Source organism: Equus quagga, unplaced genomic scaffold, assembly GCF_021613505.1.
Source record: "Equus quagga isolate Etosha38 unplaced genomic scaffold, UCLA_HA_Equagga_1.0 153_RagTag, whole genome shotgun sequence".
NCBI classification, from domain to species: domain Eukaryota; kingdom Metazoa; phylum Chordata; class Mammalia; order Perissodactyla; family Equidae; genus Equus; species Equus quagga.
The window spans coordinates 2,560,986-2,587,135 of record NW_025796915.1 but is presented as its reverse complement, the minus strand read 5'-3'; the positions used below and the strand labels follow the sequence as shown (position 1 = coordinate 2,587,135).

General features: G+C 58.4%; 1 protein-coding gene across 1 annotated transcript; it reads right to left on the bottom strand.

Moving 5' to 3' along the window:
• Positions 1–392: 392 nt before the first annotated feature.
• Positions 393–24,593, bottom strand: LOC124233128 (semaphorin-7A). The gene is made up of 14 exons (XM_046650259.1): positions 24,378–24,593; positions 10,576–10,727; positions 10,074–10,115; positions 9,625–9,717; positions 9,326–9,410; positions 9,074–9,184; positions 8,308–8,447; positions 7,471–7,655; positions 6,477–6,585; positions 6,194–6,392; positions 3,462–3,589; positions 3,101–3,255; positions 2,828–2,889; positions 393–2,502 (listed from the first exon to the last, which is right to left on the bottom strand). The coding sequence occupies exons 1-14, from the start codon at positions 24,547–24,549 to the stop codon at positions 2,141–2,143; spliced, it is 1,995 nt and encodes a 664-aa protein (XP_046506215.1). The 5' UTR covers positions 24,550–24,593; the 3' UTR covers positions 393–2,140.
• Between the last annotated feature and the right edge of the window lie 1,557 nt (positions 24,594–26,150).

Genomic DNA, 26,150 nt, shown 5'->3' with positions numbered 1-26,150 from the left:
GGGTCCTCTCCACATCCCCCAGCGGGCCTCCCCTCCATCCCTGTCCTGCCCCCAGCCCCCTGAACAGCCTCTAACTCACCTCCCCAAGTCCCACCCCAGCCTTGAGAGCCCTTCTCCCATGTCCTTCTAGGTTCTAAAACCTATTTGCTTTATCTTGGAGGAGTTTCTAAGGCATAAATCCCACTCTAGGCCTTGTCACTGCCCTGGGGGTTGAAAAGCCAAGCTCTGGGGCTAGCACTCAAACCCTGCCCACTAGTCCCCCCTTGTTCTCCCGCCCATCCCCTCTGCATGCAGCCCTCATCCAGACCCTTGCGCTGCCTGGCAGCCCAGCCTGGAGTAAGTACCTCATCTGCACTCAGGCACCACCTCCAGGGTCCCCTAGCCTCTTGCACACACACACTTCGATCACCACACGTTTATCCCACCAGGTTCTATTTCATCAGCTTTCCCTCCCAGAATGAGCCCCTTGAAGGGAGGGAGGCCAGAGGCTGTTTTTAGCACAGCTGGCAGGCCAGGCCTCCCAAGGGAAGTTGGGGGAGGTACAGGCGGGGAAGGGGGAAAGGCCAGCTCCCCAGGTGTGCGGCGGGGAGGTGGGGTGCAGGAGCTGCCTGGGCTCCGGGGTCAAAGGCTCAGCAGGCTGTGCACTGCTCAGGAGCCATGGGTTCAGATCTCATTCCTGCCTCTCACTGGCTTGGAGCCCTGCTGAGTGTCTCCTCAGCTCTAAGGCTCCAAGGAGAGGGCCAGTGATGCTCACACAAGCAGGAAGCGCTGAGTCCTAAACAGGAGCCCCCACCCTCACCCTCTGACTAGAATGGCTTTGAAGGCAAGGAGCAGGCACAGGTAAATAAATAGCTTGTTTATTAGTAATATGTTACATTATTAAAGTGCATTGAGAAGAGATGCAGGGACCGAAGCTGGAAGGCCGCCAGCCCCAGGCTCTGCCCCGGGCTGGCCTGACACAGCCAGAGAGGGGCCCAGCTCTCTGCTGAAATCCCTGGACAGGGCCGGGGGCAGAGCCGCCCACCTGGAGAGTTTGGCCCAGGCCGTCCCCACCGGAATTCACAGTTTAGCCTAAGTTATAACATGTCCTGAGCTGAAGGTGGGAGGCTAGGAGCATGGAAGCACAGCCCCTGGGGAAGGGGGCTGAGGGGAGGGGAGGGGCCCCCCCGCCCCCCAACCCCCAATGCCAAGGGCAGAGTCCTGGAACCTCCCCGAGGACCTGGCTCCTCCTTCTAAATGAACTTGGTGAACCTAGGGCTCAGTTTTCTCCTTCATTTTCCCCTGTCTCCCTCACCCCACCCCCTCCCATAACCACCCTCACACCAGGGTTTGGACGATGTCCCCTCAGACTGGGCTCCAGGGCAGAGTCAGCTCATGCCGTTCTCCCTGAAACCATGCCCATCCCTGGCCTCTTATCCCATCCCCAGGAGCCTCCGACTGGGACCCCCCACAATCCATCCCTTCCCCAGCCCCTCCCTCTCCCACCCCACCCCCAGTATGTAGTTTTGGTATTTTCATACAGATGCAGTCAGAGTAGCTATACATGAAATAAGCCTAACATAAAAATAGAGCCTTTTCCGTCCTTCTGTCCGGAAAGCAAACATCCTTCAATAAACATGCAAGGCGGCTGCCTAGTGGGCTCAGGGCTGGCGAGGTGGCCGCAGAGGGCGGCCCTGGGCCTGCAGGAACACCAGCCACCCCCAGCCATGGCAGGAGGGAGGGTGAGGGGGCAATTTGGGTATAGCGAGTCCAGAAGGACTCAGGTCTCGGTCCCAAGGTCCAGAGATGGGGTCCCAGCTCTCCTTTCCAAATTGGCTCTTGGGCCAGGAGCATCACTGCATTTAGTCAAGTTTGAGGAGGAGTTTTTGAAAAACAGTTTCAGGAGGATAAAGTCTTGGGTCACCAATGCCCCAGCTTCACAGTCAGTGCCTTCATTCTCCAGCTCCCACACCCCCACCCGACCCAGGCCCAGCAGCCGCCCGCGGCTGGCCATCTCCAGGCCTGGTGACCCATCGGGTTATGCAGTCCCCCTGGAAGAAGTGGTGGCTAAGGAGCTCCCAGGCCCGGACAGCTCTGGGTGTGAGACTTTTCTAGTGCCCTTGGCACTAGAAGCCTGCAGCATGCCCAGCCCCATGAGGCCCTAATGGACAAAGAGGGCAAGAACAAGCATGGGCAGGGCACCTAGCCACAGGGAAGCCGCTAGGGTGCGGGCGTGGCCCAGCAGGTGCTCAGCAGTGGCACCGTCCTCACGCAGCAGCTCCCAGTGCTGAGCCTCATGGAAGAAGGAGCCCTCCTGGGCCTCGCAGTGGTAGTGGCCATACTGGTCGGTTGTGAGGTTCTCAATGAACAGGATGCAGTTGGGGCTCTGGTGGCCGGGCTCACAGCTCTGCTCCACATTCTTCCCATGGCGCCATGAGTAGATGGCATGGCGGGACTCCATGGGGCAGCTCAGGTAGTAGCGAGAGTTCGGGGCCAGGGAAACCTTCTGCAGTGGGGCCTCATCTGGGGAGGGATGGGAGGCCACTGTGAGGAGGGGCCAAGGGCTCTCAGGGCAGGCTGTGTCCTCCCCTACTGACTGGCCTCCAAGGCCAAGGCTTCTAAATGAACATGGGGAAACTGGCGCCCAGTGTCATCCTTACTCTCCCCACCTCCCTCACCCCACCCGTCTCCCAACCACACCCACACCAAGGGGGTTCCCTCCACAGGACCGTCCTGTCCCACTGCCTGAGGCTGCCAGGACCAGACCATGTCTCCCTCAGACAGGGCAATGGGACATGGCTGTACCACCCTCCTTGGACTGGGGCCCCAGCAGGGCCAGATCAGGTACCTGGCTTTGGGTTGGGGCACTCTTTGTGTGGCTCAGCTGGATTAATGGACTGCAGCACCGGCCTGGAGTTGGAAGGAGGAGAGAGGCTAAGCAGACAGGAAGCTGCAGGTCTGGCCCCTCCTCTGTCCTCACCCCCCACCCAGTATCAGCAGTTGTGTCCACCAGAGGAGGGTCTGGCCAGAAGGGTCCAGAGGGCTGCCTCCTGCAGCCCGTCAACACCACCCACACTCCCGTCTACCTTCTCCCGGGAACAAGGGATCCTGGGCAACGTACTCTTGGGAGCTGTAGATGGAAACACAGCGGCCCTGGTCCCAGCCGCAGTAGGGGTCTCGGGCCATGAGGCAGCCGTGGCAGCCACCACCATAGACCTCACATAGGTCGAGAGGCACCTGGCTCACCTCCCACTGGGAGCTCACATACAGCTTCCGCTGAAAAGGGAATAGGATTCAGTCAGGCCAGGGCTCCCATGCCGACACTGAGCTCTATGCCCCAGGACACAGTTCCAAATGTTTGGCAGGCCCTGGGGCCCAGAGGCTCTGGAAAGGACATGCAAATCACAGGCAAAGTATCTCTGTCCTCAGCTGGCCATCACTGGGTAGCCCTAAGGGGTGGAGGTGGGGATGGGGAAGCTCACCCGGTCAGCGTCCAGTGACATGGCCTGGATGGCAGCTGCGTGGCGGAAGGGCTGGATCTCCACAATGTTGAAGACGAGGCTACGTTCCCGCTCCCCTGACTCCACCACCTTGTGGATGGTGCCCCTGTCTGTGGGCGGGAGGCAGAGGGTCAGGGGGCAGGAGTCCCACCACGGAGCCAGGCAGCCTGTCTCTAGGCTGGGCTGGCCCAGGAAAGACACGGGTGAGGGAGGCTGGGAAGTCATGGTTCAGATGAGGGTCACAGGACGGGTGGGGTGGGGAAAAGAGGGCGTGACTGGGGAGGGACATGGGTGCCCGAGGGCAACCCAGTAAGTTTCTAAGGCTGGGCCAGGGAGGCCCTCCCAAGAGGCCCAGGGCTCCCCAAGGCCACAGGGGAAGCTGGAGCATGAAGAACAGAACCCCAGCAGTCCCAAGCGCCCCACATCTGCCCTACACATTAGCATTGCCTCCTTTAATCCTCCACACTCTGGAGGTCTTATCTTCCCCAATTCGAAGACACGTAAATGCGGCTCAGAAAGGCTAAGCAACTTGCTCAAGGTCACACAGCTGGTGACTGGAACCCACAGGCATCAAAATGCCACCCCTCAGCTTCTTCTCTGACTCCCCTGCCTCCTGGACTCTCTGAGGATTACTTAAACAACCTTTTTATTTTGGAACAATTTCAAATTTACAGAAAAGTTGCAAAGATAGTACAGAGTTCCCAGATATCCTTCACCCAGTTTCCCCTCACATCACCATCTTATGTAACTGTGGCACATCTGTCACAACCAAACAATTGACAAGGCACATTTAACTCAACTACACATTTTACTGGGATATCACGGGTTTTTCCACTAATGCCTTTTGTCTGTTCCAGGATCCAATCCAGGACCCCACATTGCATTTAGTCTTAGGGGATTTTTTAATTTTTATAAAATCTTGGATCTGAAATGGACCTTAGATTCCACATAGGGATTCCCAGGTTCACATATTAGGCTGCTGCCTCCCAAACCGGTGCTCTCTCCATTCACACCTGTGGGGGACCAGTAGGCATCCTGACCCCTGCATCTTCCCAATCCCACCTCACCCGCTGTCCCAGTTTCTAGAATAGCCTACCTCCCTCTTCCTCCCTCCCAATTTCCCAGGGCATCACTTGCCCCAAAAAAGCAGTCAGATGAGCAGATGATCGCCTGCCTAAGAATTTCCTCTAGTGTCTGTGAGCCCCGCTCTGCAGCTCTGGGAGGGGCCCGATGCTCCTTTGGTCTAGCTAGCTCCCAGCCCAGTCACTGCCTTTATACACACAATGCCCTTCTCCTCCTTCCACAACAGCCCCATGACAGACTGCCATGGCTTTTCCCAGCTATGAGAGCCTCCCATTCTCTGCAAATGGCCTAGAAAGTTCTATTTCTTCTCTGGCCCCAATTCTTCTTGCTACAGGCTCCAAAATGGTGTCTCTCTGATGGCCCTCAGGGAGAATCGAGACAGCTGCCTTCGTCACTCAAGTGTGCTGGCCTCCCAGGTCTGGAGGAAGGGAGCCCATGGTTCCCTCGGCCCAAGCCCAGCTCCCAGTCCTGCATGTGTGACCCCTCCTCTCCTGTATCCCCGTGCCCCAACGTCCCCCTGGCTGACCACAACAGCTAGGCCAGCCGCTGCTGGAGGCGAGCAAGGACAGGGGCCAGTGAGTGCAGCGAGGATGAATGGAGGAGTAAAGAGGTGGGGTCTCAGGACCCAGAAGCCAGGCCCTGCTCAGTGGGAAATTACTGTCCCAGAGGCTTCCAGGAACCAAACAAATGAGGCCACTTAGAAACAAATGACCCTTAGAAAACCCCAAGGTGAAGCAACAGGAGGAAGTCACATGGTGGGTGGGGGTAGCTGGCGTGAACAAATGAGGAGCATACCTGAGGCCTGGACTGTGTGGCCCCAGAGGTGCTAGGCACCTGAGGGAGACAGTGCCCTTTCTGATGGCATCACCACCCAGTCTCAAGGAAGGCCTGCAGCCCTGCCAACACTCACCTCCAGGCCTGCTGCCAGGAGCCCCCTTTGCCCATGGCCTGGGACCAGGAAGCTGCCATAAACCCAGCTCAGGGCTGCCTCCTCCATGGCTGGAAGCTTCCCAGAATGCAAGGGCATCTCTCACAGCATCCCACCCAGCTGCTGGGGTCAGCAAGACCCTGCTTCCCCAGGGAAGCCTCCTCCAGAGAAGAGGAGGTGCCCCTGCAGTCCTCTGCAAGACTGCAAAGGCTCTGTCATCTGGAAGTCCTTCCTCACATCTCACTACACTCTTTGCACCCCACATCAAATGCTTCCTCACACTTGCATAATCCCAAAGACAGGAAGAGGGTCTGACTTCCTTATTCTCCGTGGCAGAGACCCACAGGATACCCAGTGACCAGGTCCTTTTCCCTGACTTTCCATAGCTCTTCCTACCATCTTCATGAGTAAGACATTTGGACCAAATCTGCACTGGCTTTGCTCAGACTCGCCACATTTCTGCCTCTGAATCCTGGCACCTGCTCTTTTCCCATCTTAGGATGCCTTCCCCTTTTCCCTCTGCCCCCACCTCCTCCAGGAAGTCCTACCTGCCTGATTCTTCCACTAACCCCTGACAGCGCTTAGTCACTGAATTCTTCTTTCCAGGTAGAAAGATCCAACCTGATGTTAATTGCATTATTCTTTATACCTTTCATATCCATTTTTACAAAGCAGACCCAGGGGATTGCAGGTGGCCCCTCACCTGTGGTTAGGTAAAGCACGCGGAAGGTCTCCCCACGGCTGGCGTGCATGCGGTGGACGACCACTTTCTGGTAGTGGTACTTAGAGTGGAACAATGGTGTCTTCAGAGGCCCCATGGGCTCCACCCTCTGCGCCACCTCAGGGTGACTGTCGGCCACCTGGAAGGTCTCTGTGGGTATCGGCTGCCGGTCTGGGAGGCACTGGGCAAGAAGAACAGGTCCAGGTCAGTGGGGTCACGGGGAGGTGGGGCTGGGGCCTGGGTCATGGCGGGTGTCACAGCTCACCTTGCCAGGCCGAGGGTTGGGAAGGCCCGTGTGGTAGCCCTTGAGTGAGGAAGTGCGGAAGACCTTGTCAATGTCACCAAGGGAATACACACAAACAGCCGAGTAGTTCCTGCGGGGACACAGAGCCCACCTCAGGGGAGGCCCAAGACCCACCCACCTCCACTCACCCAGGCCAGCCTAGCACCAGACAGGGTGCTGCAGACAAACGCAGCCTTCCCACCAAGCTCCCTGGCCTGAGAGTTCCATGAGGGCAGGGACTATCCTGGGGGCCAAACACCATTGAGGGAGAGAGGGAAGGAAGTTCAACCTAATTCCTTTTTGCTGCCATCTAAAACTACAACCTGTGTTCTGTCACAGAATCACTGAGTTCAGAGGCCAACCCCAGGGCAGGAGGACTCCCAACCTGTGCATCCCTGGGGGTGATTCTCCAACCTCTCTGGGCACAGTTGCAGGACACTGACACCCAAGGAGGCCAGAACCATGTCTCCTTCTCAGCCCGGCCGGGTCCACCCACACAGGAGCCACAGGGCCTTGGCTTCCCCACCCTTTCCCCCACCTCTCCCCACACACACTCAACACTTTTGCCTGCCTTGTTTTCAATCAATAAGAGTGATTAAGAGGTGTGAATTCTCAGACAGCAGGCAGTGCCCAAGCAGGTGTGATAGCACCCAGCACCCCGAGAGGCCTCAGCAGCCTTTTCCCAGGGCCCAGCCCCTGCTCTGAGCACACAGCTGGTGGACACACAGACACAGGTGCAGCCATGAATATGCATACGGCATGTGCATGCACGCCCATGTGTACAGACTCACAACCATACCAGCACACACATCTCCCTGAGCACTGACTGTCTCCTGCCCCAGGCCCAGCAACAGCCCTGTCGATTGAGCCTGGAGTCCCTATCATGCTACGTCAGCCATCCCCTCAGCAGGGCCCACGCCCTCCAACCCCTACTGGACATTTAACCAATGCCAGCCCCAGGACGAGGGTCACTCACCAGGGGTTGGAGAAAACACCATAGACCCTGGTATCCCTCCACTGGCCATTAGGATCAGGGAGCAGGAAGACGTCCTGTAGCCTGTTGAAGTTTCTGTTGGTGGCGGTGTCACTGCACACCAGCATGGCTTTCAGGAAAGTGTTCCACTTGGAGACCGACAATGAGCTCTCACCACCCTGGTCCCCCTGGAAGGGGAGAGGGGAAAGGAGGCCACTCAGCACTCCCACGGGCTATCCCACACCTGAGGCACCTGCTGCCAGGGATGCCAGCACCCAGGCTTCAGAGGAGGAAGGGAGGCTCTGAAAGGGGCCAGGACCTGCCAGGGACAAGGCAGAGATGCCCCATGACTCAGGCCAGGTTTTTGGGTCAGGCTCCAGCCGGCAGGCCTGGCTGACCCAGAGCACATGGCCAGCAGTGGGGACCTGCAGGGTAAGGGTATCAGGTCCCCACAGAGCAGAGCAGCTCAGAAACACATTTGCCCACTCTCACACATGCACACTCACACACGTGACATGGACTCACAATCCCAGCACCTTCATGCAAGTGAAACACACACACACACTTAAGCACATTTTCATACTCATGCACACACCCATATACACTCATACGAATATACACATTTGTACACTATCACACATGCACAGGAGCCTAACCATCTTTACCCACCCAAAGATGCACACTCTTGTACACACACATTTACTTCCACAATCCCACAGACTCACACGTTTCACACACTCCTTTACACAAACATGCACATTTGCACACAGGCACTCACACACTCACTCACTCCTATTCAGGCAGAGACACACAGTCTTGCCCCCTCAGCCACTCGCTCACCCTGCACAGCTGGGCCACGCGGGACACGTTGAGAGGGGCCTCAGGATTCTTGTCAGGGTTATCCTCTCGAAAGAAGTAGTAGATCTTGTCATCGTAGGCTTGGTCTTGGTGCACGATGGTAGCCTTGATGAACTGCGGGTCTGCCAGGGATGCAGGCGAATGGGTGTGAGGCTGGGGAGCCTGCTCAGAGCACTCACCCCAACCCTGCACAAGCCCCAAGTCTGTGGGGCAAATCAGATCTGGGATAAAACTCAGAACATCAGATCCAACACCCTAAGGGCCCTGAGACTCTGCACCCCGAACCCACACCTGTTTTGCTCTCTCATACAAAGGTGTCATCGGCCCAGGATCAATGACTTCATGCCTGGGGATTGTAAGGAGGTCCCTGGGGCCCCCTATGTCACTTCTGCCTAATTGGCAGAGCCCTAATGAGGATGGTGGGGGTGTTACTCCCACATGAGCTCAGCAGAGGGATATACTATGGCTCCCAGGGACCCCACACTGGGCCTGGGTCTTCCTGCATTTTGTTCCCAGAGTGTGTTGGGCCCATCCTGTCTTCACATCATTGTCTCTGCTGTTCCCCTGCTCCCTGCCAGGCTAACTCCTCAGCTCTGGCTACTTAGGCCTGTACCAAGCTCCTGCTTTCCTGATGGCCTGTGGCCCCAGCAGCCTTCCAGGAGCCCTCCCAGGGAACATGAAGATCTCATCTGCCGCCCTGCACATTCACACTCCTTTGTCCACCTCAGCCCAGCAGAGCCTGACTCACTCTGCATGACAGTATCACTGGTGTACAGCTCGATCTCGCCCTGGATGCGACGGAACCGAGGGATCTTCCCATTGTATTCCTGCTTCCGGATTGTGGAGTACACCTCGTCCCCTGGGTATGGTGGGAGAGCCATGGGTAAGAGCAGATAGCTCCTAGAAGTCCCACCCCAGGGCCTGGGCCACGGGACACGGAGCTGACCACCCTCCCCCAGGCTAGGGCAGCAGCCCTCCGGGGCTCCAGTCACAGCCCTACCATCAAATAGAACCAGGGAGTTCTCATCTGGACTGAAGGGGGCATAGCCTCTCCTCTCACCAAGCGACTCCACGGTGCCGTTCACCTGGGAGAGACCAAGGGGGTCAGACAGCCACATGATCCCATGGCCACTGCCTCCCCTGGGTGCCAGCTTCCCAGCCAGGGTCCCCATCCTCCCAGGGACTCTATACAAGGTGAAGTCAGCCTCAAAGTTCCCCCACCTCCTTCCCACCATCAGGGGCAGAAGCCCCCCCCCAGACGAGGGTGAGCTGAAGGCACATGGGGAGGGGCCTTCTCACCAGGTTCCAGCAGCTGGGGCGCCGGGCATTGGTGCCACAGACCAGCAGCCCCTCGCCCTGCCTCTCCAGGAGCGTGATGTAGTTCTCACAGTCCTGCAGGGGGAAGGAAAAGGAGACAGGTCGGTTGGAGGCCCTGGCAGGCCTAGCACCAGGACCCTCAGACTTAGGAAAAAAGGCATCAGAAGTCTGTGCACAGGAGGCAGCCCCCAAGAAGAGCCCAGAGTGGGTGCAGCTGAGTCCAGCCCCCCAGGAACAGAGGAAGGACACAGATGCCCCAGACAAGAAGTGTGTCTCCCTCTCAGACTGGGAACCCTAGAGCAGGGCTGCCTCTCAACTCCCAGACTAGGGCTCCCAAGGCAGGGCCAAGACTCCTTCCTTAGATTCTCAGGGACTCCCATACCTTTTCCAAGGAACTCAGCCTCCCCTCTGCACTCCCTCCCCTGACTCACCAACTTGTCCAAGCAGGACCCCTTCGTGGAGCCAATGTTCACCTAGGAGGAAGGCGGAAAGCATTAGTCCACTGTGCCAGGGCAAGCTGCCCCTGTAAGTGCTTTCCATGCATCCCTAGGACAAGCTCACTTTACAGATGAGAAACTAGGGCTCTGAGAGGGTGAGTGATTTACCCAAGATCACACAGGCTGCTCAGCCTGATGCCTGGAGCCAAAGCTTGAAGCTCAGGGCCAGCCTGAGATCTCAGAAGACAGGGGCCATGGGGTGTTAGCTCCAGGCTTTTCTCCATACCACCCCAACACCCATCCCAATCTGGACTACCTTTAGGGAGCCTCCCAAGGACTATTTACAGGATATAACGAAGGGAGGACCAGCTTAGGAAGAGATGCCAGCTCCTTCAGATTCCCCGAGGCCCCTCACCAAGGCCAGGAGGGAGATCAGAAAAGAGATGGGGGTGGGCTCAGCTGTGTCCCCAGGGCTGGCAGAGAGGTCCAGGCTTACCGTGTGTACCGAGGCGTTCTTGCCCTCAGGGAAGTCGAAGAGATAGACCTTGCCGCGTCCACCCACCCACACGGAAGAGCTGCCTGGCTCATGGAAAAGCACCGTGTGAGGCTCGGCTGAGCCAAAGTCCACCCGGTCCTGCCCTGCGCGGCCTGAGGAGGAGGCAATTGATAGAAATGTTGAGACTAGGCCCTGGGCAGGAAGATCCTGGCCCCACCTCCACCCCCAGGCACACCAGTACCTGCCTGGCAACTAGTGCTTGGGTCTGGGCTAGGACGATGCCAGGACTTAGAGCCATGGGAGGGAGAAGTGAGAGGTCGCATGGTGGGGTCCAGCAACTAGCTGTCCTCACCCCAAAGCCATGGCCCCTACCCTATAATATGTGTGACCTCAGGGTAGTGGCAGGATTTAGGGACCCCTGGGAAGAACAGACCCCACACATACACACACAGATGCACTCTACTGTTCCTAAAGGGCTGGGCTTTGGCAGGAGGGACCAGGGCTCCCTGGCTCTGCTCTGTGAGGTGCTCTGCTTCCCAGGGCATAGCAAGAGCCACCTTCACCCCCTGCAGGTAGCAGGGCCTCTGAGCACCCCACTTAGAGCTCAGGTTCCCAGGAATCACTTTGCTCAGAACCCCATCCCACCCTTCAGGAAGCCTTCTCCAACCCCTCCCAGCCTACTGCAGCCCCTTAGTGAGCCAGTCAGCTTAGATCAGAGCTGGAGAGGAATTTTAACGTCCACTCCTTCCAATTTTACTTGGGAAAACAGAGGTCCAGAATGGGGCAGCTCAAGGTCACACGGTCAGTAGCAGGCCCTGAATCAGAACCCATGCTCCTGCCCCCAGCTGGACTCTGCGGCCTGACCTGCTGTGGCCTGGTTCCACAGAAATGCCAGCCTGCTGTGGGGGTAAAGATCAGCCCTCCCTCCCCAGCAACTCTGGGACAGGGAGCCCTTCACAGAGCACAGCCTGGGCCTTTAAGTAGAAGGGCTGACCAGGACAATTTTACCCAAAAAAGAAACTGTCTGCAGCCACCGCCTCCGGGGAGAAGATGTCTCATCTCCGGTGACATTGCTGAGGTTGTCCTGGTTGCAGGACTAAATTATAGGGACAGGACGGCCTGTGGCTGTGCCCCCAGCAATCAGCCACAGATAGCATCTTCCTACTTCTGACCAGCCTGGGGCCTCACCCAGGAACTCGGCCTGACCACTGCTTATTCAGCTGCAGCAAACTCAGGGGCAGCCAGCCTAGCAATGACACCCAAGCAGGACACACTCCAGCCCAGACAAAAAAGAACTGCCATTTCCTCAAGTCTTCCCCAAATCCGTCTTGCTGCCATTGAGCCATTCCTACCGATTCTGCATTCAACAAGGGGCAAGGAGCACTACACCCCATGTTACCCACACCTGCATTCCCTTTCCTTAAGATACACCTCTGCAAGGCCAAGTCATCCCTGGAAGTGAGATACTGTCAGTCTTCACCTCAGCTGCGGCCTGGCTCACTGTACAGAGGCCGGAACTGAGGGTCCCTAGAGGACACACTAGTCCAAGGTCACACTAGGAGGCAGGGTAGACTGGCTTGTTCAGACTGAGTATCAGTTCTCAGGAGTGTTCAGGGAGATGCCAGCATCATGAGCCATAGAGAAGTGCTGAGCTCACTGCCCTGGGGTTCACCTGGCTCTCCTCGGGCACTCCACAGACAGCCTGAGCAGCTCAGGATGTCAGGGCTCCTCACCCCGAGGCTCAATCCCCCTCATCCCCAGCTGTGCAGGGAAGGGGCTGAGAGCCCAGCTCCATGCTGGGTGGGAGGAGGAGTACTGCCCAAGGCTCAGGCAGGGCTGGCAGGTCTCAGGCCCCCAGGCCTTTCCAGCCAGAAAATCAGAGTGCTGGGGTCAGCAGGCCACAGACAGGCGAACTTCCTGACTCAGCTCCCATGGCTCCCCTTCCACCTGCAGCCTGAGCAGTAGCCACTGTCCCCAAGGCCCAGCCAGGGATCCAAACAGTCTGCAGCCCCAGCTCCCCGCCCACTCCCCCAGCCAGCTAGGTGGCCAAGAAAAGCTTCATGTCCGCATCTGGAGATGCTGGGCTAGAGCCTAAGATCTGAAGTCCCCCCACGCTCAGGCCAAAGGGAGCCGCACCCCTCAGTCCTTGCTGGCCACCTCTACCAGTCACCTCAGCCCAGGCCTCAGAGGAGGGGCCTGCACAGCCAACACAGAGCTCCAGTCATGGGGAAAGAGGCACCGGAGTGGGCCCTGAGACAGATCTCCTGTGGGGGTTGCAGTGCTGTCAAAGGGAGGTGATGCATTTCCTGCCCTGAGGAGTCTAGTCCAATGGGGGAGACAGAGTCTTGCCCTGGGGAGTCAAGCCTGATGGAAGAGGCATGGCCTAGCCCTGGAGAACAAGGTCTGAGGGGGAGGCCCGGCCCGACCCTAGAATCCAGTCAGAGGGGTGAGACAGGCACACCAAAGCAAGCCTCCACAACTCTCAAGCAAAACCATCTTGGCAAAGAACTCTGCTGCTCACAAAGTGTTTCCAAGGACACAAAGGGCAGGTGAGGGCTGCCTGCTGCTGGGTGTGGCGCAGGGGGGCTGCAGTGCCAGGGCCAGGACAGTTCTGCACTGATCTGCAAGCCTGAGCCCAGGTCCCCTCACATCCTGGGTGCAGCTGCCGGGAGGCAGGGAGGCAGGGACTGCTCCCCCCATTTGCAGAAGGACAAAGAGGAGCCCAGGAGCATTGCCTCCCTTGACCCTCAAGCTCCCACCCCACCTCACCCCCGGCTCTGTGCCTGGTGATGTGTATGGGGGGATGGCACCAGCTCGGGCCCAGGACGAGGCCTCGGCCCATTCTCCACCCCAGCCCCAGCCCGGCTCCCGCACTGCCTGAGGCCCTCAAAGGGCCTGATTGTGCCGGGGAAGTGTCTGAGCGGCAGCAGCTCCATGAATACATGAAAGGAAGCTTTGTTCAGGTCGCAGGAGCGGGGGGCTGGGGGCTCAGGAGCAGGAGGGCTGCCTGGAAGTGAAGGCAGCACCAAGCCTTCGTGGCCAGGATCCATGGCCCCATGGCACCGACACAGAGAGGGCTGGGCCAGGGAGGGGGTGGCCTTCAAGGCCCTGCCCATGCAGGAGCTGAGCAGGCCAGGGGCTGCCCCTACAAAGGCCCAGCCACAGGAGAAAGTGCCGCATCCCTAAATCCGCCTTTTTGCTTGCTTATGAATCCAAAGGGATGGGGAAGGCAGATCAAAACTAGATGGGTCAGGAACAGGCAGGAAGAGAATTCCAGGCATGGCGAACAGCCTGAGCAAAGGTGGGAAAGCTGACTATATGGTAGGTACAGAGACCTAATGAGAGAAGAATCAGGAAGGTGGGCTGAGGCCCTGAGTGTGATGGGGGAGGAGAGGTGCGGCAGGCCAAGGATACACCAACCCACTGTCCGTCAGTCTCCAGTGTTGCCCATTCCTCCATTCCAGCAAGGCCAGCATCAAGCTTGGCCAGGTTGGGAGAGCCTCCCCTCCTCCAGCATCCCCCCACCACCCCACTCCCCCTGCCTGACCAGTCCCCTCTGCTTCCCCTTCTGGATGTCTAAAAGGAGCACCGTCTGGCACTGTGTCTCCCCCCTCACTCCCCGGCCTGACGCATTAGTGGCTGACTAAGTGGTAGCTAAAAGCTCCCAGAATAACCAGGGGTTCAGGCAGGGGAGGGGGCTAGGGACACCCAGGGTGGGCCTGGCCCCAGAAGCAGGCTGGGCACAAAACCCCCCACCCCCATGTGATTCTGAACCAGTTGCTCCTTCTGGACCGAAAAAGAGAACACTCAGGCTGCCTTCTACCTGGCCAGACTCCATGGCCCGCTCTGAGTCCCCCAGCTCCTCACATGGCAGGACCAGCAAGGCCCAGGCCCAGCCCCAGCTGGAGATGAAGATCAAGAAGATGGCTGGGTGTGAGAGGCAGTCCCCTCTAGTCACAGCCCCCAGCCAGGTTGGCCATGGGGCTCTGATACTGCTAGAACGAATAGGATCAGATTCCTCTCATGGCCCCACCCTCCCACCACTGTCCCAGCAGCCGAGTCTGCACGTCTTTAGGGTGGGTTTTCCTAATGCAGACCTGCCTGGTGGAACATCATTCCTTTCATTCACTCTTGGTGCTGTCACCTTCTGGTCCCTGTCATCCCCATATCCTCATTGCTTTTGAAAGAGTTGCTCAAGGGGAGGGTGGAGTAGGGGCTGGAATACAGGGTTGTTGTTGTCCTCATATGAAGGGAGCAACAAGATATAGGCCCCACAGTCTGGTCTCGGCAGGGACAGCCTTCCAACCTGACCCACTGATCAGACAGGCCTGGAATGCTAACCTCAAGGAGCCCTTGAAAGTGGGCATTGAGGCAGGCTCTGAGAACAGCAGGAACACGGGAACCCGGCAGGGAATGGCTGAGTCAGGCAGCCAGAGAGGCCCAGGGCACAGAGCAGGGACCAGTCAGACCAACCTCCACATCTGGCAGGAACCTCCTCCCACAGCTGCACTCCACCCGGCATGGCCCAGCCCACTTCACACCCTTGCCTACCACATACCTGGCCGAGAGAGAAGAGGGACGGTCCATGTGGAAGCCAGGAATTAGCCTGCAGCCTTTCCAGCCTTTGGAACCCACACCCCACAGGTCAAGGTGGAAAGGAGAAGATCTAAGTCATTGAGCTGAGGGAGCACAGAGGCCAGAGAGGCTGTGCTACTGGCCCAAGGTACACAGCAAGGGAGGTAGGGGTAATGCCTGGCCAAAGCTCAGGGCTTCTGGTACCCATCACCCAGCTCCAGCCCTCCAGGACCACATCCCTCTTGACCTGCAAAAAGCTATAGTATATCACCTTCTCTCTACTTCTCTGTATCATATCCTGCTCTCTACCTTTCCCTCCTTTGCCCATTAGGTGATGTCATCAACCTGATAACTGAAGGGAATCACCCACCCACCTACCTTCCATGGGGGGCCCTGATCTCCCAGGGGTTTTCAGCAATTAAAGCCTCAAATCCAAAGGAGTGACTAATGATGGAACTCTGCTCCGTCAGAGCCGAGCGGCAGAGGAAATCTTTCCACCGGGGTGGGGGCAAAGGAGTAAATGTTTCAGTGATTTCGTCTCTCCCCATATAGCCAGGGACGAGGATGTGAGAAACTGCTCCTCATACACCAAAACCTGGTTTCCAGAGTGGCTCTGACCCATGCTAAGGAGGGGTTATGGTTGCTGTCAGGGTGCTGGTGACACTCGGCAGGGCAAGGTCCCAGACGGCTGCGAGCAGGGCCAGGGCCGTGTGCTGGGGCAGGTGGCGTACCCTCAAGGCAGTACTGGGGGGAGCGGGGGCGTCTGCCTCTCTTTATCAGCCAGGGAAGAACAAGCTGTGTGCTGGACTGAGGGGGAGTGTGCTCCCCACAAGGTCAGTGATGCGTAGAGGGGGAGCATATCTCACGTGTGGCCTGAGCCCTGGCTCCAAGAAGCCTTGTGCTCCAGTTGGCTGGTTGGCTGTGACTGTGCCCAGGGGCTGGGCCTTCTTGAGTTCACTGTCCTCCCTTATGGATTGGAGGGGCTGGTACTTGCTAAGGTCTAGGTTTTATGACCCACCATGATTCCGGGAACAAATCACAAAAGAATCAGGGTTAAGTTCCTGGGTCATTTTGGGAAAGCGTGGGATTTTGAGCGCTGGAGAAGTCAGAGACGGCTTTCTGGAGGTGGAGGGAGCAGAAGAGGCCACATCTTCACCTGCCCCTACCGACTAGCCCACCAAATCCCCCAACCACCCTGCAAAGAAGGCAGGACAAGAGTCTACATCCCTGTTTTATAGACAAGAAAACAAGAGCCCTCTGAGCCAGCAAGGGCTGTGTGCTCTCTGCACTGCATCATGTGCTCCAAGGACCAGAGGCTTGGTGGGTGGAGAGACCAGCTGTGGCAAAGACTTGGGGGGAGAGCAAGTTATGGGGAGGCTGAGCCGAGCCGGATTTGGGGGCTCAGGGAGGGAAGGCTGGCACTGAGGCCTAACTGGAGCAAGGAGGAGGCTCCAAGCCCAGGGAAGGCAGGAAGCCCAGGATGAACACCATGTCCTGTCCACCTTCCGCCCGTTCTTCAGCCCAGCAGGTTCCAAAAGCCCCAAAGTGAGGCCAAGGTCAGCTGGTGGCTCCTTCAAAGGAGAGGATGGGCAGAGTACAGGGCCTGCCCGTGGGCCCAGAGCCAGGGCAGAGGATGGCCAGACCACCCCAAGCAGAGGGAGGCAGGCAGGACGGGAAGACTGTTGAGAAACAAACGGTTCCCCAGCTCCCTTAGCCTGGGCCACTGGCAAGGGTGGGCGGAGGCCCAGAGCAAGGGCAGCCAGCCAGATCAGCCACTTAGGGAGAGCTGGCAGGGGCTGGGCTGCCAGGGCTGCATTTTTTCAGAAATCAGAGATGTTGAAGAAGAAGGAAGATGCTGATGACTGTGATGATATCCCCACCACCTAGCCACTCCATAGCATTTGCCATGTGCCAGGCATTATTCCAAGTGATTTTTAGATATAGTAACTCATTTCATCATCACTGAACTCTTATGAGGTGGGTTCTCTCATTATCCCCATTTTACAGATGAGGACAGGAAGACAGAGAGAAGTTGAGTAACTTGTCCAGGATCACTCAGCTACTAAGTGGTAGAGTAGAGGTTGAAATTAGGCAGGCTGACTCTGGAATCTGTGCTTACAACACTGTGATCCATAGACAGGCCCTTAGAAGCTTCCAGGCCAGCCCCTCCCATAGAAATGAGGAAACTGAGGCTCAGAGAGGGTAGAGCCTGGTCAGAGGCCACTTGGTCAATGAAGGCCTGACCTCCATCCATGATGCCCTAAAGAAAGCATGTGTCAGCGAGGTGCGTGTGCAGGCCCAAGGTGGGAGGGTGCAGGGGAGGGATATGGGGGTGCAGCAGGGCACTGAGTGCTGATCAGCATGACTAATTGGAAGATAAGTCTGCCTGAGATCTCTGCCCACAATGGAAAAAATGGTATGGTCCAGGACGGACCACAGCAAAGGACAGGGTATGCTCATGAATCCTTCTTCACTATCTGCCCAGCCAGGTTCCCACCCAGCCAGCACTGGCCAGAAACACTCACCTCCACCCCTGGCTCCTCAGCTCAAGAACCTACCATGGCTCCCAACTGCTCATCTCAGCAGGACCCAACTCGTCTCCCAGACAGTCCAGGCCCACCCATCTCTGCTCACCTCTGCCACGGCTCCCTGCCACTTCCACACCTTTGCTCATGCTCTCCCTTCCCCCGGGTTGCCCCGTCTCCTTCTCTTTGTGCACATGGTCTTACCTGTCCTTGAAGATCTAGCCTCAACCCCCTGAGCCCCAGGAAGTATTCCAGACCACTCCAGCCCTCACAGCTCCGTCCTTCCTGTGACCTTGTGCTACACACCATCTGGCACACACCCTCTTCTCTCAGATTACACTGTCTGGTGGGATTTCACCCGGACTGTGGGATCCTCAAGGTGAAGGCCAGGCCTCCTCTCATTCCACGGTCCCTGAGCCAAGCTGAGGCCAGGGCTAGCCAAGTGGAGGCAGCTCAGAAAGTAGAGACAGGCAGGACTAGAGTAGGCCAAACTCAAATGTCAGACAAGGAGACACCCTAGACCAGGTTCCTGCGCAGCTGACAGGGTGCCGAGCTGATCACGGTGACCTTTCTTCCTCACTAGGCTGGCCCAGAGCTTGGGGTTCAGAAGACAAACAACATGAGCGGCTCCCTGTGTCACACTCTGCCCCTACCACACGTTCCTGCCCCTTGCTCTAGCCTGGCTCTTCCCTCTCCCCCAGGAAGTCTTCCCTGGTTGCACCACCCCACTCTAACCTTTCCTGCTCTCACATTCTGTCACAGTCCTTGGCTATACCTACAGGTTCCTGATGTCCTCAAGTGCCCCCCACCCCGCCCCAGTCACAGGCAGCAGGCACCTCTCCAAGCACCTGTGTGCTCCCTGAGGGCAAACCTAGGGGTTTCTCCTCCTCTCTCCCCAAGAAGAGCTGAACACAGACCTAGGGCCCGGCATGGGGGTGGCTGCCTTCCACCACGAGGGCTGCCCCTGGGGGTGCTGGCACAGAGCCCAGCCCCTGTCTGGAAGTAGGGGGTGCAGGAGGCACAGCAGGATCAGCCTAATCCCAGGCTGCCGTGATGGTTAAACCCAGATTAGCCCAAACTGTGACACAGATCGACCTGCCCTGGAGACCTGAGGCCCAGCTGCCCCGAGGAAAAGACCAGAAGAGGTGTGTTGAGCTGGCCCAAATCTAAGATCCTGAAGGGAGGACAGTCATGAAGAGTGGGGCTCCTGGGAGCAGACAGTGCCGGGGCAAGAAGATCTTAGGCTCAGCTGAGCTGGCCAAGGAGGAAAGGGAGCTCCAAGCCTGGGAACAGAGCATGAAGACAAGCAGACAAGTCGGGGGAGCCAAAAGCTGAGGCCAGGAGTAGGCTCGGGGCAGAAGACAGAGCCCTGGTCCCAGCACTACCAGTCTCACTGGGTAACCTGGGGTCAGTCCCTGTCATCTATGGCCTCAGTTTCCCCATCTGTGGAATGTGTGATTGGCCCAGCTCATCTCTGACATTTGTTTGCTGACGTGCTCTGTCCATCAGGCTGTGTGGGCTGGAGTCATCCAAGAAAGTCCCTTAGAGGAAGTGAGATAGAACTGGGAGAAAGGAGGAGGAGGGTGAATGGGGTGCAGGGCGGCCGAGCAGGGCAAGGCCCTGAGGCAGAAAAATGTAGGGAGCTGGGGAGTGGTGAGGGGAAAAGTGTGGGAGATAAGGTGGGAGTGGGGCCTGGCTACCACGCAGGACCGGGGACGGCAGCAGCTCTGTCATCGTGTGTTCTAGGAGGATCGCTCAGCACAGCGACACGGAGGGACAGAGGGGCCTTGAGGAGGCCAGAGCACAGTCCTGGAGACACAGCAGGGCCTGGGCCCCGGCCGGGGGCAGGAAAGGGCTTAGAGGCTGACTAGCGGGGAGCCCAGTACCATGGGGCAGGGAGGAGATGGATCTCCTGGTCCCTCAGGACCTGCACTGGTTGGGAAGGGGGAAGCTCATGTTCTCTGAGGAAGGGGCCAACAAGGGGCAACAGTCCTCCATGCTCCAGGAGGGTCCCCTCCTCCCCCATCCTGAGAGAGAGGAGACTTCTGGGGCAGCCAGTCCTGGCCAAAAAAGGAAACCAAGAGAAGGGGAAGCTTTCTGGCCCCCAAGCCGCCAACCAGAGGAGAGGAAGTGTAGTCAGTCTCTTATGACACAGCCAGACGGCCCTGCAGTGGCTAAAATGACGGACATAGGGCTGGGGGTGGAGGACAGGACATCAGCTGGGGCCCCAGAGGCCAACCAAGAGTCACCCACTCCCACCACTGCCCCCTGTAGTTCACTGGACCCCTTCCCCTGAGCTGAGCCTCAGCTTCTCTCCTGCACATTAAGAGCCCTGGCCTGGCCTTCCTCAAAGAAGGGTGCCCAGCCCTCCCTGCTGCTGTCCGCCCAGGGAGTGATCCCCACCCCCACTAAGGAGGTAAAGGTTCCTGGAAGGGAAGCTGCTCAGAGAAAGGGCATCTGCCCCTCCCCTGCCAGCAGGGCCTGGCTGGTGCTGGAGGAGCTCCTGCCCCCATGGAGAGTCTCTGCTGAGGGACAGGCCTCCTCACCTGGAGAACCCCTGTGGTCAGGAGTAAGGCAGAAAGCCCTATTCTCTCTGGACCCAGTCCCAGCTTCCTATCAGGGAGCTGTGACACAGGAGGCCCTCCCTGCCTGCCATGGTCCTTCTTTCCCACTGCTGGGCTGGCTGTGGAAGGTCAGGTGGCCCAGCTCAGATGTTCCCTCCTGCAAGAAACCTTCCGGGAGCCCCCAGAACCAGGCTGACTCAACATCTCCCTCTTTGAGGCCCCCACTTGGCTCCTCTCCTCTCCCTGGTCCTAGATGAAGTTTTTGGATCTGAAATCCTGTCACACCAGGTGCTTCCTCCTGTCCCTCTCTTCCCCAGCCCATCCTGACTCACCACTTCTTCTAGGAAGCCCTCCTTGATTGAGCAGACTGTTACGTACCTCCTCAACTCCCACAGCCGCCCTCTGTTACAGGCCCTGCCACATTTCATCCTAACTGCAGGCTGACCTGCCAGCTTGTCTCCCCACCTACAATGAGAAGTCTACAGACTTGTCTAGTTTCTCATCCCTGGATCCCCAAGCCCAGCGCTGGGACCAGCATAGGGCTGGCCCCAGCAAATGTCAAAAATGCTGAATTACTATCTCCATCCTTGAGGCCACAAATCAATGAGCAGCTTTCTCCAGTTGATCCTCAGCCTTCGGCTCAGGAGAGAAAAAGATAGGAAAGAACACACAACTCAAGGATTTCCCCTGACTTCCCAGGTTTCAATTTCTCCTCAAGCTAATCTTTGCACAGGCCACCAGAGCCTCTGCCCATCCCAGAGAGTCAGGAATCCCAGAAGGTTAGTGCTCTGATAAGCATATGCTTCTCCCTCCACCTGCTTTGGACATTTGAGGAAACTGAGGCTCAGAAAAAGGCAAGAACTTGCTCAGAGTCACACAGAAAATCAGGCCAGAGCTGAGACCAGAACCAGGCTCCCGCCTTCCCATCTCTCCCCACACCATGGTCATCGCAGGCCTGGGCCAACATCTACCCCACTCCAGACTGCTCTCAGAATCTTCACTAGCCAGGACTGAGAGGCCACAGAGCTTGGCAGGAAGCTTCTGGTGACATCACTGGGCATCTCTCCCATTTCTCCCAGCTTAGGAAACACCCCCTCTCCTCCTGGGAATTGCCTTCCTTCCCTGTTCCGCACGGGGAGTTCACCTTGAAGGTGATGAGCACATCTAAGTCCCCAAGGGGGCAAGGATTTCCACTGGAAATGCTGATGCTTGGGGAGCCCCAGCTGTGACCTCATCCCCTGGAGAAGGTGACAACAACCCCTGCCCTAGGGAGAGGCCCCATAATGGCTCCCCCAGCAGCAGGCAAGTCAACAATAACATCCTGTTGTTTAACAAGACAAGGAAGAGGGCAAAGCCAGCTAGGCGGGTGGAGACTGGGCTCTTTTTCTCGCTGTGGACAGGCTGGCTCACCTCTGACATTGGGGGTCAGGACCTTCCTGGGCTTCTTCATCTCCCCCAAACAAGGATGGAGTGCAAGAGGAGTGTACAGCTTACATAGGCAAGCCAACCTCCTGCCCTCACCTGCAACCCGCTCCCCTCCAGCCCCTGCTTACAGGGAGGTTAGGCCCACACATTCACATTCTTGACTGGCCCATGTGTCAGTGACAGCCCCTGGAGGACAACCTCCAGAGCCTTTCCTGCTCTGGTGAGCTCTGAGGGTCAGAGACAGGTGCGGAGCTCAAGGGCACCCAGCAGGTCAGCGCTGGCACATCCCTCTCTGTGTTCAGAGCTGCTCTGGGCCAGGACTCATCAGGCTGGAGAGGCATCGAGATTCAGACAAGTGCAGGCTGGGACCCTCCCAGAACTCCCTGATCTAATCTTTCTCTAGGGATTAGGGGTCCAAGCAGCAGAAAATAAATGACAAAGAAGAACCCTCCATACCTATTCCGGTCCCCACACCTGTCCTGCCTTAAAACTAAAACCCCCATCTATGCCTCAAACAGAAGTGGCACCAGAATCACCATTATCCTTGATCTAGTTGTTCCTGGAGGCCAGCTCCTCCTGTACTCCCCACCCACTGGTATACAAGGACCTAGGCCTATACTACAGCAAGGCTGGAGGGTCCTCCTCTCACTCTACTCCTGGGTTTGCCCTGCCCAAACCCATTCGTGTCCGACTGCCATGTGCCATCCCACAGGAAATAGAAGACAGCTGTCAGCCAGGCATACCATCACCAGCTGGTGGTCCTGGGGGACAGGCTGATGGCAGAGTCTGTCTGGTCAGTGGGGCGTTTGGCACTGGCAAAGAAGACCACAGACTGCCCTTGGACAAGATAGGTGAGGGGCTGGCGGACTCCAGTGGGCCATTACCAAGCAGAGGGCACAGACAGTGTGGCTACAGCAGTGAACAGTGTGCAGGGGAAAGAGAGGTGGAGCTGGGTTGGGAGCTTTGAAAGTGGGTAAGAGGACTGAAAACAGCTTTAAATAGCCTCAGTGTGGGGACTAAGTGCCCATGATGGAGAGGTGCACATTAACTGCTAAGAGGTGGGTGTGCATTATGTGGGGGGAGGGATCTGGCGAAGACTAGGGGATAGGGGTAAGCAGAGCCAAATGCAAGGGGATTGGTGCAGGGGGAGATTCCAGAACACTCAGACATAGCCATTTGTCCTCTTCAGAATGCCCAAATGTTGTGCTGCCCAGGACAGCCAAGAGGACTGAGGCAAGGCAAAGATGCTGGGAAGGCAGAGGAAGCCTGGGCTGGAGCTGGTATGACTGAGGGGTGTGCAGGTGTCCACCAGGACTAGATGGCCAGAGGTCCAGCTGCCCTGTTCCACTCCCACCAGGAATATCTGCCTCTGGGTAGCAGAGCTGGCGCCCAGAGTCTCTCCTTCTTGGCCAAAAAACTGCCTAAATCCTTCTCTCCTCCCTAACCCAGAACCAGCGCTGGTCCTGTGCCAGATCAGAGACCTCTGTCTGCACTGTGAGCTCACTCGCTGCCCAGTGACCTTGGACAAGTCACATTTCCTCCACTGCAGCCGCAGTTTGGGCCACTCATTTTATGTGTGGGTTTTTTTTTTTTTTTACTCTCTCTCTGCTAAGAATACCTGCCCCAGATAATGCTCAGGCTCAGGCAATCCCTGCCAACCGCCTCAGGCATCAAAGGGCTCCAGCCGGGCCAGACCAGACCAGTCTCTTCAACCCCCACCGACAGTCCACCACCACCACAGGGTGACCACCAGGCTGCCAAATTTGGGGACAGAGCCCAGTCGGCCTAGGGGCAGGGAGGCATTTGTGTGTGATGTAGGGGAGGGGAGCTCAGTCCCTCGCAGCAGAAAGCCTCAAATCCCCACCTAGCTGGCTTTCTGTCCCATTGTACAGGAGTCTAAACTGAGGCGCCCCTGAGGGAGAGACAGGTCCCCCAGGTTAACATATCCACCGCGGCCTAAAAGCTGCACCCCTGCCCCAGCTCCACCGCCTGGGGGTCCCAGCGGCCGCCCCCCATGCAATGGGCACTGCCCCCTACGCTGGCACCCATTCCTGGTGACAAGTGCCACGTGCGGACAAGGGGGGAGCGGCCGGTCCTGGCATTGCAGAGGCAGCGCCCGGGTGCCCCAAGCCTCCGCACCGCATCGTGTCCCGGCTCGCCATAGGGTGCCCACCCCTTTACCCGGCCCGCGCTCGGGGCCGGGGCGAGGGCGGGGGCAGGCAGCGGGGTCTTTGTTTCCGCAGCCGGAGCGCAGCGGCGGCGGCAAGGGGTCCGCGCCCCACTTGCCGGCCCAGCCTGGGCCGGGCGCTACAGCAGAGCCCGCAGCTCAGGAAGAGGAGACCTGAGTGGGGGTCCCAGCAGGAGAAAGGCTCCTGCACAGAGGCCCCGGCCCTGGAGAACCGAGAGCGGCTCTGAGCCAAGAGAGGGGCCCGCTCCCTCCCACTGCGCCCCGGCGCTGCGGCTCCCGGCTGCGCGCGGACTTGGAGCGACTTAGCCGGGGCTCCGGGCCCCGCCGCTCGCTCGGCACCGCGCTGCAGCCCGCTCCCGCGTGCCAGCTCACACAGACACACTCACCCACACCCGCACGCTCCCCGCGGGGACAGCCCGAGACCCGCAGAGCCGCGCTCACGCACTCCCTCCGGTGCCGCACACTCCGCACCCGCCCCGCACGGCGTCCGATCCCGCGCGCCGCCGGCCGCGCGGCGCCACCTACCTTTCCAGACAGCCGAGATGCGGGGTCCGCTCCTCGGGTGGCCTTGGGTGGTGGCGGCCGTCCAGACCAGCAGCAGCAGCAGCCGCAGCGGGAACCCGGACCGAGCTAGCGGACCGGGGACGCGGGCGCGCGGGGCGCCGAGGGCGGCGCATCGGGGCGGAGGCGGTGTCATCCCGCGGCCCGGGAGCGACAGCGGCGAGCAGCCTAGACTGAGCCAGCGCCCGACCGCAGGCTGAGCCCAGCGCGAGGAGGCGGAGTCAAACGCCTGACCCCACCCCGCCCCTCCCCCGCCCCGACAGCCCTGCTAGCCTCCCGGCTGCGCAAAGGGGCGCGAAGTGCCTGCTGCCCCGGGAACCTTCGCCGTCCCCTCCCCAGCACCTCCGCGGGGAGAACCCGGGAGGGCGGGGACAGGACAGACTTGTGGTCTTCTGTGCAGGCCGCGTCCCCTCAGGGCCTTAGATCCGCTCTCCCCAGCGGATGGCCTAGAAGTCAGGGAGGATCTCTTGGAGGGCACACACAAGTCTACTACCTGGCAACCTCGAATTGCCAGCTAAGTGGGTTGGACCCGAGGGCTGTGGTTCTCAGAAGATGGGCTGGCCTGAGTGGACACGCTCCCTCTGAGCCTACAAGCAGGAACAAGATACTTTCCCCTAAGGGGATGAGGGGGTGGGGCAGAGGGTCGACCATCTGTGGGGAGCACTCAGCACCCCATCACTGTTCTACTGTGAGAACACTGGGGATTTTCATCTTGGCCTGGCTCCCTCCCCTCCCTTCTCCCTTCTCCCCCTTCCCCACCCAGCAGTCTTCTGGGCTGCCTCCCCCCAGTCAGCTGGTGTATGCTCAGAAAATCCAAACTCATTTCCATGTGAGTGGAGGGGGATATAATTAAGAAGGCCCCTTCCCCAAGTAGAAGGAGAGGGAGCATCCTGCATACCCAGGACTCACTGTCCAGGAGGCAGGGTCAGACCAGCTTTAGGGGATCTCTGCCTACCAGGTGCACAGGGCTGAGCTAGGCAGGCAACCTGATGATCCACTGGTGACCCCCTGCAGGGTACAGGCCCAGTCCCTCTGCAGTCACCTGAGCAGCCCTGGCAGCTCTGCCATCAGCTCATCCTCTCAGAGCCACATGCCTACCCTTTGTAAAGGGGTCTCCTCTCCCTCAGGTCAGCGAGGGCCCAGACCCTCCACCTCTGCTTATGCCCGAGGGAACCGTGGATGGGAAATCCACTTATTCAGTGCTTACTGGATGCCTATCCCCAGGTGGGCTGCACTCAGAGGAGGCAAAGTGAGGAGGAGGTAGCAGAGGTGTGTGTGGGCCTCTAGGACCCACACAGCTAGCTGGACTTGATTCGCGCACTGCAGACACCAGCAAAGACAGGGAGCAGACTGCCCTTGCCCCAGCCCCAGCTCTGGCCCTTTGCCCTGCTCCTCCACCAGGGAAGTTTTGTTACCAGGAAGTTTTGCTTTACCATTCCATATTTTATTTCCAGCTATCCCATCCTGCTGCCCTCAGAGCCCAAGACACCCCCAAAGGTCAAAAGGTGAAATCAGGATGCTTCCAGAAATAGTGCAGAGCTAGGTTCCTGGTCCACTGAGTGGGGCCAACAGTTTCATGATGCCCAGAGATACACTGCCCCAAAGACAGGGAGGCTGTGGACAGTCAAACAGCCCCTCCCCAGGCATGCACCCAAGCCTGCAGCCCTGAAGCCAGCAGTATGGCCAGGCCTAGGGTAGCCTCCAAGACTGACACTCCGTTTTCAGCCCAAGGCCGCA